Source organism: Stylophora pistillata, chromosome 12 (genome assembly GCF_964205215.1).
Source record: "Stylophora pistillata chromosome 12, jaStyPist1.2, whole genome shotgun sequence".
NCBI lineage: Eukaryota > Metazoa > Cnidaria > Anthozoa > Scleractinia > Pocilloporidae > Stylophora > Stylophora pistillata.
The window spans coordinates 2,017,328-2,028,900 of record NC_142530.1 but is presented as its reverse complement, the minus strand read 5'-3'; the positions used below and the strand labels follow the sequence as shown (position 1 = coordinate 2,028,900).

Below are 11,573 nucleotides of genomic sequence, written 5' to 3'. Positions count from 1 at the left end.
GACTTTTGAAATGATAAAAAAAAGATGATTGCAATAACTGATAACTTGAATCTCGACGAAAAGGCCAACCAGGAATATTAGTGGCACGTACGGGAATGTATGGAAAGTCTCCGTGAAACCTACAAATTTCCACATTGCCTAGAGTGTTTTCACTCAGTGAGCTTTTTACGTCGGAGAAAATCCGATACAACTCCCAAGGTTCGAGTTTGGAAATTTATGTAAAATTGTTAAAATGAAACTGACGTATAGTAACTTTCGTTGCAGTGCGAAGACTTTTTCTTACTTCTTCATCGACTCAAACTTGTCCTGAGAATTATTGGCAACCTGCCTGCAAAAATTGAAATCGAACTAAGTGTAAACCGCTCAAATATTCCTGAACTTTTCGATAATGCGAAAACAAACTGTGAATGCAGGTTTGACCAGCGAAACACGAGTTACCAATATTGATTAGATTAAGATGGCAAAGATTCATTGAATGATTTCATGTACTAACCGTTATAGCAAAAAAATGTTACTTTTTTTTCTACATTGGACGCAAACACGAGTGTTTCATAGAATGCATTATATGGAGTGCAAAATCAGGAAAATCCATCGGAAACTGTTTGTGCTTATTTCCAGTTTCGTTACCAGCTCAAAAGCCCACAACTGACGAAGTTATTTTACGTGACTTCTGACGCCCCGGAAATCCGAAAACTCTTACGTACAAGTAGTAGCGCAGATCTGGAATGAATTATTTGTAAGGCTACAAAGTGAGGGTTTGGCAACAGAACAGCTTCAGTGTTTCATTTCATCCAGATGCTGTTGATATTCATAAAAATGTTTTTTTTTTGTAAACAGCCTTCATTAGCAATGTTAGAATATACCTGGCGAGAATAGTTACACACTCAAATGATTCTGTGTTGTACAACATTAGGCTGAGAGGATTGTAAACGAAGAAAGAGAAAAAGAGAGCTGAAAGTGTTGATCTTACCGACTTTTTTTGAAAAATGATTAGAGATGACAACGAATGAGATAATTTTACGTTAATCTTACGCCCCGGAAATCAGGAAAATCTTGCGAGGTCGAACACTAATCTGGAATCGATTATTTCTAAGATTAGGTCCGAGCAAGTCTGAGTTCGTGATGGCACGATCGGCAATTAACAACTCATCGCCAACTCTACCGTCAAGTTAACTTGATGCCCGTAGCCAAGTTCACGAGAAGTAAAAGGGTCACTCTATGGTTTAGCTTCAGAGGAGGAGCAAGGGAAATTAGAAACTATTCCTATTCCTCATTTTCCTTTCCAACAATCTTCACTATTTTTGCCCCTTTTTTCGCTCCCGCGCGCTCTCGAAACCGCAAGAATCTCTTTCACAATAATGTAACAGTTGAGATAAACCCAAATTTAAAAACAAGGTAATTTTGGTTTTATCGCCTGAGTTGATGATGCTGAACTCACCACCGTAAAGAGTTTGAGAGCGGACGTTACGAGCTTTAGCCCTTCGTCAGAGCCTGTAAAACCTATTTGCCGTAGGCTAAAAGTCATTTGAGAAAGTTGGGATATTTACTTTGTTTTTCCTCTGTTGAACTTGATCTGTGCTTAAAGCATCTACCAACTTCTAAGTTTCCCAGTCTCTTCTTCATATGCACTTTAATGACATCTTAAGACAGATTTTCCAAAACAGAAAACACATACTGAGATACATACATAAATATAGAAATAGATAAATGTCTTAACAAGACAAAGAACGTCCAGTCTCAGTTTTGCGATTAGCCTCTTTAATGAGAATGATTGTTATTTGAGAATTAGCCATAAATATAACGCGGTCAATAGTCTTTATCAATAATTCAAAAAACAGATTATTGCGAGTCCGACGCTCCCACTAGTCCATCACGGTTATACGGTTTCCTCAGATAACTACACGCGCGCAGACTTCTGGGGCCCTAGGACAATCAGGGCTAACAAAAAATTGGAGCGCAAGTTAGGAAAACAACATGATGAGATGTTACATCTAAATTTATTTAAAGCATTCACACTTGTTACATGCATTGTACAACAATGAAGGCAAAGAACGCGACAGTTATGCCAACAATTATAGACATCTTATCAACAGTAAATCCTACACCAGCCTGCAGAACAGGCGGAATTCTTAGCGTTTTTTTTTAGGCGGTCGAAGGAAAGTGCGAGGCGAGCGCGAGTCATGCGTGAGGAAGCGCAAGTCACACTTCGCGCTCACCTTGCACTTGTCTATGTTCGCCTGAAAAACGTGCTTTGCACGCTATCAGACTTCCTCAAGGTAAAGTTAAAGACAATAAGAAGAAAAAATGTTTAAAAGAGTAATGAAGCATTTGTCTAGAACAATCTTCATTTATCAAGTATCTAGATCATTCTATAGACTGTCCTCTAACTTGGCATAACCATATTATTACATAAGTGGTGAAATAAGTAAAAATCTGAATATGTCCACAAGATGTATTTAATATCCCCTTAGATATGCTTGTGCACTCTGAGGAAATAACTGCAATGCTCTACTTTATATGAGTAAAATTACATAAGAAACCAGTTAGCATAACCACTAATGATACAAATGTTTATTGTGTGGGTGACAACGGGGATCATGCAGCTTATCAACTAAATAGGGGCATTACCTGAATTATATGATTGGTGTCTTGCCAATAGGCTAACACCTCATCCAAAAGAGTGAAGCTATGCTGATATCTAAGAAAAGTATCATAGGCCCTATTTTACCTGTTACTATGGGAGACTTTTATGTTAATTGGGTTAAGAGATCGCGTTTATTAGGAGTAACTGTCGATGAAAGTTTAACATGGTCACCACATTTGATGAATTTTAAAAGAGTTTCGCAAATAAGCTTAACTTATTAAGAAAATCAAGATTCTTACCCAAAAGTGTATTTGAGCAATTGTATTTCAGTGTTATTCTTCCTGGCGTCACTTATAGTTTTGTAACGTGGGCAAGCTGTTGTAATCTTGAGTTATTTGGGGCGATTAAAAACTTCACAGCCCAGCGGCAAAGTTAATATATAATTTAAAGCAAGACACCTCCCATGACGACTCTCTGAAGATAGCTAAATGGCACTCCTTAGATTATATTTATAAGACCAACCTGTTTAAGGTAGTACACGGAGCATACAATAATTTGCTACCAGAACAACTGTCCGATAGCATTATTGTTAAGAGGTCGAGTGGTGCGAAGTATTCATTAAGGGGGTCAGTTAATATTGTTATACCAAGATTTCAATCTCGCTATTTAGAACTTTCAGTAACTTATAAGAGGGGCTGTTCTTTGGAATACAATTACGTCTAAGAATGCAGACATTGTTCATGCTACACGAAAGAGCATAGATTCAAGATTAAGTAAGATCGTTGAAATAAAGATTTTCATTTTAAGGTAACATCTGCTTCAACAGTTAATTTTTGTGATCAAGACTATTTTTATTTTTAATGATATCTTATGCAGATTATATCATATATTGTACAAATTTTTATAATTATTAACTATTAGTAATCTTACTTTTATTTTGTATGTAAGTTAGTAATAGATATCAGTTTTTAGGACTAGTTTAAATGCACAACCCCATAAGCGCGAAGCTTTAAACACATCGTGTTGAAAAAAAGTTGATGTTAAGTTATAACATTCCTGTTGTGGAACCAATAACTCCTCATTATACTGCTTTTGAGACTTTTGAAAGTTCCTGACATTGTCAAACTCAATACATCTTTACATCTTTATGACTATTTTAATGCTGACAAACATTCAAACTTAAATCTCCCGTTAGTGACCGAGCTACATGATCATGACACTCAAAGTGTATCTTTGGAAAGAGGGACCACTATACCATTATAAAACTCAAGCACGTAAAAATATTTGGCCTTTTCGAGCGTCACGAACAATATTCAAATTTTGTTCACGTTCACGCGAAATTTGAGACGATCACGTTTCACATAAAAATGAAGTCATATTCACGAATACATATTTTTACTTTCTTCTGGTCTTTACCAGTCTTAAGTGACTAAAGATGGCGAAATGACACATTTCATTTTTTCAAGGACTATTAGTGGTCTGTTTTCAGACTTAACGATCCTTATGAAGTCCGTTCGAGAATAATACGTACATTAAATGGCCGGGAATTCATCACGCAAACGAAAATTGTTTGCGAATCACTGTTTATTTAACTCTTCATTCACGAGTCACGTTTAAATTAAAAAAAATTAGTTCTCGTTGACATGAATAGATCTTATTTTTTATCACGATTCACCAATAAAGACAAAATCACGATTCACGAGGAAAAAATCGCGTTATCAGGTATAGTGGACCCTCTAGAGGGGTCGCATATCAGCTGACCTTACATGGTGCTTAAATCTACATCACCTAAACCCTAACCCCATCAGATTAAATATAAGATTCTGTCCAACAGTTATGGGTTACTAATATTAGAATAATATTCCTATATTTAAGCGGGAGAAGCCCAATAGAAAACTTTTCAAAGGAACATTTTTCTTGGTTTACTTTTCTCCGTGCTAATTAATGTCTTCCTTTGACCATGCGCTATTTACATATATTTGTCGTTTTAAGGTGTGATTCTTATTCCTTCTCTTCTATTTGTATCGCTTCTGTTTTACTATATCCAAAAATGTACTCTAACGTGACGAGCATCTAACTAGATCGCTCTCTTATACCCTTCTCCCTTTTCTTTGTCTTTTTTTTATAATTATTCAACAGGTTGTAGTTGTTGAAAAGGAGGAAATAAAAAATACTACTAATAAAATACTAACTTCAAGCATTGAACTGCCTGATCACGTGATCAATAGGGGCCCTGCAAATCGGGCAAGGGTCCCCCCTTTGCTTGAGTACTTGTGCACAGGCCCAGCAACAACAGCAGTGTCCTGTGTCACCGTGGATCACGGTGGCATTTTTGGGTTGCTCCATGCAAATGATGCACTTGGAATTGTCATCTGTATCTTCTGGAAAAGCAAGAGTGTTGCCTTTTTCCGTTACAAATTGCATCTGTGAAGCAGACTCACTGGATGGTGTTGGTGTTAAACGATCTCTAGTAACCCAAGGGTTCTCTTGTGGTTGTCGCCCTTCAAAACGGTGATGAGTTACTGATCATGAAAAAATGTACAAAATATCATGTGTATTATTAAGTTATGGAATAAACGAAGGTTTAGTGGTGAGTCTAGAGGTTCACATTGAAGCCCTGGGAAGATAATTGTGTTGTTCTTGGGCAAGACAATCTACTCTCATAATGTCTACTTCAAACCAAGAGTACAAATGGGTCCTGGCAAAATATCAGGGGGGGGTCTAATAAAATGTGTATTATCCTATCTAGGAAGAGGGGAGGGGAGGGGAGGGAAGGGTAGCTCTGCCTGCAAGTGTATGAGCCACTAGGTGTGAGAGCAAACTTCCCCATTTTATCTTCAACGCATGTGAAAAGCATTGCTCATAGTGATAGCTAACCTTTCTTGAATAGTTTTAGGGGAATAGCACCTACTGAGGTATCTATATCAAAATAAGTTCTATTGAATGGCAAGAAAAACAATTAATCAATGATAAATTAAGGAAATTAAAAGAAATTGTGTGGGTATACATGTGCTCTTGCCTAAAGGAGAGTCGTCAAGTACACAGTATGATTTCCACTTTCAATTGGTAAAAATTTGATATCAACTCAGGAATTGATACAGGTATTGGGTCATAAATGCAAGTTACCTGTACGCAAACCTGTTCTTGACATATCAAATCCCCTGTTTCTGCCTAAGTGTCCTGGTGATGGTCCAGTTTCATCAGCAGCTATTTAAACACACAAAAAATATATTTTCAGAAGACATTTGTAGGCACAAAAAAAATTGGAGTAGAAGTTCCCAGTGGTAAATTTTGATCCTTATGACACATGACTCTCAAAGAGCCTTCCTTGAGCTAGGAATGTAATAAGTACTAGCAAATGTCAAGGAGGCCTCCTGTAATAAAATGTTAAGCTATTAAACCCTTTAATCCCCAGGAGAAACCAGCACTTAAGTTCTGTTTTTAAAAGTGCTAAACCCAATCAAACACGAAGGCCATGAGAAGAAAGGAAATGATTACTAACTCAAGAAGGTCATGATCTTAAATATATTTCTCCTTATCAGTATCCAAGGAAATGTCTACTAGAGAATAAACAACAGTATGGAGAATATGCATACTGATGTTAGATTGTGAGGGGTTAACCCGCAATGAACTACAGCTGTAGCATGCCATCGCAGGGAGAGACCCATTTGACTTAAGTGTGGAATCTACCCCTCACCAGCCCAAGGGGACCTGGGCCTGGAAGTAGCATTAATCTTTTAAGCTTGTATCAGTTATGAATCCTTACCTTCAATTGCTGTACTCATACACGCATGACAGAGATCAAATTCGCATGTTTGGCAATGCCATGGCTTGTTATCTGTGGGGTTATTGTGCACAGATCCACAACGATCACATCGCCAGCCACCATTGAACTGAGCATACACACAATGTGAGTCTGCCCTATACAGCGGGTGTTCATGTAGAGGAGTAGTATGCGGCCTAAAACAGTTCTGACACACATCAAATTCACATTCTCCACAATGGTGAGAGAAGCTGAAAGAAGATAGGGAACTCATTTAGAGACTACTTGAGGGGAAGAATGCAGTACACTGTGATTAATGGAGTCAAATCTGACATGTTACCAGTAACAAACCGTATACCACAGGGATCTGTTTTAGGCCCTATTTTGTTCACTTTATTCACTAATGATCTGCCCGCCACGATTACCATGGGATCCTTGTTCATGTAAACGGACGATGCGTCAATTTTCAGCATCGGAGAGTCTGCAGATGCAGCGATTGCTTCCTTGAACTGTGCTCTGCAAGAGGTCTACAGGTGGTGCCTAGAGAATCGCTTAACACCTCACCCGGCTAAGAGCGAAGTCATGTCAATTAGTATATCAACCATTATAGGACCCCTACCTCCAATATTTTTGGGTAAATCTGTTTTGGGCTATGTCAAAAAATCGTGTCTTATTGGAATGATTGTAGATGACAAGCTTACCTGGATACCGTATATGCTAGAACTAAAGAAAAACTTTGCAAACAAAATAGACTTACTGAAGCGCTCAAGGTTCTTGCCCAAAAATGTCCTTTAAAGTTTTATTTTAGTGTGATATTACCTTCTGTGAAGTATGGTATTATATTATGGGGTTCGTGTACAAATTCGGATCTTCTGTACTCAATTGAGAAACTTCACTGTAGAGCAGCAAAAATTGTCTACAACTTATCCAAAGATACGGAATCTAATGTAGCTCTCAATGTTTCAGGATAGGATATGATAAATTTAGAATACATATTTCAAAAAGTTAACCTTTTTTATAGAGCAAGTAAAGTCTCACAACCTCAGTCTCTGATTAATAGCATATTCATAAGGCAGGAATGTAGCTATTTACTAAGAGACCAAGAAGCAATAAACATATTACCTAGATTCAACACTAGATTGTTAAAGGACTCTTTAGCATATAGAGGTTAGGTACTATGGAACTAAGTTAACCATCATGTCAAAAATGTAGGTAGCTTCGCCCTTAAGAATCTTAGGAGGCTACTCAGGAGAAATAATCACTTCACAAGCTTCACATTTACTAGTTTATCAGGTTTGACGGCTAGGAATAGATAACTGATAACAAGTATTTTTAAGTTGAGAGGAAAATTGAATGTTTTACTGTATTATAGTTTCTTACTTAGTTTGAAATGTGTCTTAGTACAATGAATAGTTGGCTAGATACTATTTTGTTAAGTAAACGACCCCACAAGCTTTTTAGCTTTAATTCTTATCGCGTATAAATAAAGATTCTATTCTATTCTATTCTCATTACTCAAAAGATCAATGCCACACCCTTCCTCATTTTCATTCTGAGGAATAAAGACTAGATATGGGATATCAAAATAATCTGAATGTTTCACTTACTTTTCATATGGCCTGCTCATATTCCCACAGATGTCACAAACCCAGTTCCCACCAGACTGAAGATAGATTAGTGATGTGTCAACCACTTTAAGTTCGTGAACATGGATAGGGTGCCTCTTGGGCTCATTACAGCTACGACAAACATCAAAGTCACCGCAGGTTGGGCAGTGGTATGAGAATGTTTCTCTCAATTCATCACTTGTCTTTTTGCAAACATCACACCGCCAAATTCCTCCTTCATTTTGATAAACCAGACGGCTGGTTTCCATGTAATGCAGCTGATGCCGATGAATCAAGTTGCTTCCCAGATGTTGCATGTGCATACAAGAATAGCACAGGTCAAAAGAACACTGTCTACAATGGAAGGGATACGTACCTATTGCACCACTTTCAGAATTGCAATGGTCGCACTTCCACCGTCCTCTATATAATTGGTACACTTCCAAAGGATTAACTTGCTCCAAGGGATGTTCGTGAAGTGGAGAGAACATCTTTTTACGTTGCTCAATATAATTATGTTGATGGTTAAATCCCTGCAAGGCACAATTTGCCATGAACATGTCATTCTCACGAGAAAATATCATTTTGTAAGAAATAGACAACTTTTCTGAGAGACATGTTTCGGCATGCTTATGCCATCTTCAATCAATGAGTAACAGAACATGAGTAATTATATAACAGACGAGTACATGAACTTGAACTTAACAAACAATTACAGCATTATAACACTTTTCTAGCATTTTAGTTCACATCTTTGATGCTTGGTGTCACGTTGTAATTAGTACCCGCTTTTGTATTACATCATACTGTAAATATTTTATTCATCTACTTGTCTGTTATATAATTACTCACATTGTGTTACTCGTTGATTGAAGATGGGATAAGCATGCCGAAACATGTCTCTCAAAAAAGTTGTCTATTTCTTACAATATCTATCATACTTGCTACTACTACGGCCTTAAGAAAATATGATTTATTAAATATTACAAACAAAGGATTTCACAATTAAAGGATTTTCCCCCTACTTTAGAGAATCCCCCATGTATTTTGATGGCCTGCAGTATTTTTTAAATTCAAATCTGTAGAATACATTCAGTGTTTCTTTACACTTTTCTCCAGAATGTTTGGAAAAATTTGTGTAAATCCTTGGTAGACTTCGGAACTTAGGGAAGCAGTTCTAACTGACAACTTAAAATGGTTTGGTTGCAATCAAGTTAACTGATAAAAGATAAACAACATTTACTCATGATTCTCCATTCCAACAACATCAAGAATTCTTACCTCATTGACTGTAATAATCACCTCCATTGTATCAAAATAAAAATAAGTCAATTCCTTGTTATTTCTTAATAAACTTCTCTAGGACCGCACAAGTTAACAAATGGTTCAGTGGTCACCAAATACACTGTATGTCTAGCTAAATCTGCAAGGATCTCTGATTATTATAAAAACCTTTTTAGAATATTTCAGAATAATGCCTGTTTCAGAGCCTTACAAAAAGTAAAATAAAAAACTGAAATGTTCCAACCAATCATGGTGATAATATTTCAGTTTTAAAATGTCTTAATATGCATAAAAAACCCCTTTTTAGGGAGGTACAGAAAATGTGTGTACAACCCATTTGGCAAACTTCCAAACATTCACCATGGATACTGTATCTACAAAGAATAAACTGATTTGCAAGAGGCAAATAAAAATTGTAAACTTTTAAGCAGAAAACAGTTGTAAGAGTCATGCAAACCAGTAATCACATCTAGGGTCAGTCTCATATTTTCAGGATGGAACACAGCTGTGAAAAACAACAACTTTCTATTATTTTTTCCAGAGCATAAACAAAAACAGAGCAACGAATTCATACAGGCAAGCAAGGCTTCAATATAGTTGACAAAATTGATGAAAGTTACAAACATTTAATGGCTTGCAAATAGTAATTTAAAACACTTGCTTAACCATGAACTAAAATTTCAGAATAATTCCAGAGACAAAGAATCATTTTCTTAATTCCCTTTTTTTCTAAATAAATGGTCTGAAGGAGTTAGCCCCACCATACTTTTTTGGCCATAAAAATTTCATTTTCAGTGTGGGATAGTCATAAGATATCTTTTAAACTGAAACATCAAGTATTTCAAAGATTATTAATAATTCTTTCAGTCTGTCTACTCCCTCTGATGCATGCATGCAACTATAGATCAGTGATGCAATTAGATCAGCTGCCTTTCATGAAGTTGAAAAGAAGTTGTCCCATCCAAATTATTTTCTGCCAAGAAGCGCGATATCATGGACTTTGACTGGTGAGTACTGAGAATATAGTCTAGTGTGTTTACGTATAATAAATTGATAATTTAATCGTAAGATGGAAAATTCTTCACTTTTTCTGAAAGCAGTTTTATTATGGGGGAGGTGGGGTGTAAAAACGTGCTGTAACGACTGGATAATATTAAAATAAATAGAATATAGCTGACTTGGTTTTAGTTTTAGACCGCGAACACTTATTGACACTGAAGCTTCCTTGAAATGTTAATAGAATAGAATTAAATGCGAGTAACGAGCAAAATTATTGTTCAGACGTAAGCGAAAATACGATTCAACCTCAGTTTTCTAAACACAATTTCAAGTTAGATAATTAAAATTAAACCTTTCTTCACGTTTTTCCAACCGAATAAACTAATAAATAGTAGTTCCAGCAGTATTACTTCGGTTGGCTAGGAGTGGTTTTAGCATTTCTCTGGAAGCTAATAGTCAAACTTGAATCACCAGTTGAAATACTTTATCATGTGTCTCAACTTGTTTCGCTGGCTTGGTATTGAAATAGCCGAACAAAACTAAAAAATACATTTTGCTGACCATAAGAGATTCCTGGTAAGAGCGGAAGTCTAAGAACCTCTGTACGGGCCCAAACACAAAGACACAACGACCGACCGCCATTTTAAAAAAGCTCACCTCGCCTTTCACCAACGTGAATGTTGCATTTTTTCTTCACTTTATTTCTGGGGAGTGTTGAGTGAAGATTCTACAGAGTTTTCACTGCAGCAGGGATAGTAATTCCTTGGTACGTGTTGGTAGGAGTTCCGGAAAAGTCGTAACGCTAATTAAGATGGTAACTAGCCTCGGGAAACCCCCTGCTCCCCCCCCCCCGCCTCAACTGCTTGAATGTAAAATAGCTAATAACCCTTTAGGGAGGGGTAACCCCAGTTATATACGTTAGGGACATATCGCTGGGATCTCAATGCGACCATGGTGATGGCTAAACAAAGTCAAACCTTAACAATTCCGCTGTCCTTTCATCCAACCTTTCTACCGTTGGACCTTACTTACGGGAGAACTGTGCCCTGGGGAGTTCTGCAAATTCCATATATATAGGTGGCGCGTCTTAAAGCTGTGATTCCAGCAGAAGGGTTATTTCCCTATTTACGTATACTACAAAGCTCAAGACCGCTCTCATGTTATTATTCACGCTTTCCTTTAAGGAAAAAGATGTTACTTAAAGAAAGTAAAGTGAAAATTCAGATAACTGTTTGATTTCTGACGACAACCAAATAAAGGTTTTTCGACATCATTTCAGCAATATTGTCGGTACGATAATTGCTAACTGGTTTTTTGTTTCGTTCCATCCCAACCT

General features: G+C 36.9%; 1 protein-coding gene and 1 long non-coding RNA gene across 3 annotated transcripts in view; one reads left to right on the top strand and one right to left on the bottom strand.

Annotated features, from left to right (window-relative positions):
- Positions 1 to 1,978: 1,978 nt before the first annotated feature.
- LOC111320837 (protein Mdm4) lies at positions 1,979 to 11,077 on the bottom strand. 2 transcript variants are annotated; one of them, XM_022923543.2, is made up of 5 exons: positions 10,895 to 11,077; positions 7,955 to 8,487; positions 6,351 to 6,598; positions 5,711 to 5,791; positions 1,979 to 5,106 (listed from the first exon to the last, which is right to left on the bottom strand). In XM_022923543.2, the coding sequence occupies exons 2-5, from the start codon at positions 8,443 to 8,445 to the stop codon at positions 4,778 to 4,780; spliced, it is 1,149 nt and encodes a 382-aa protein (XP_022779278.2). In that variant the 5' UTR covers positions 8,446 to 8,487; positions 10,895 to 11,077; the 3' UTR covers positions 1,979 to 4,777. The 2 variants fall into 2 exon arrangements, with proteins under 2 accessions (XP_022779278.2, XP_022779277.2); XM_022923542.2 differs by lacking the exon at positions 10,895 to 11,077 and adding an exon at positions 9,236 to 10,140.
- The window catches only part of LOC111320838 (uncharacterized), a 40,070-nt gene continuing 38,615 nt past the window's right edge, over positions 10,119 to 11,573 (top strand). The window contains exon 1 of the long non-coding RNA XR_015993934.1: positions 10,119 to 10,245. This is a non-coding gene — a long non-coding RNA (uncharacterized LOC111320838). The remainder of the gene's footprint in view (positions 10,246 to 11,573) is intronic.

Excerpts from the sequence above, each read along its gene's own strand:
- LOC111320837 (XM_022923542.2), bottom strand. The coding sequence starts at position 9,262 with ATGGAGGTGATTATTACAGTCAATGAG. Across the intron at positions 8,488-9,235 it reads TGATTATTACAGTCAATGAG|GGATTTAACCATCAACATAA; the intron begins GTAAGAATTCTT and ends TGTGCCTTGCAG. Across the intron at positions 5,107-5,710 it reads AAGAACAGGTTTGCGTACAG|TAACTCATCACCGTTTTGAA; the intron begins GTAACTTGCATT and ends TTTCATGATCAG.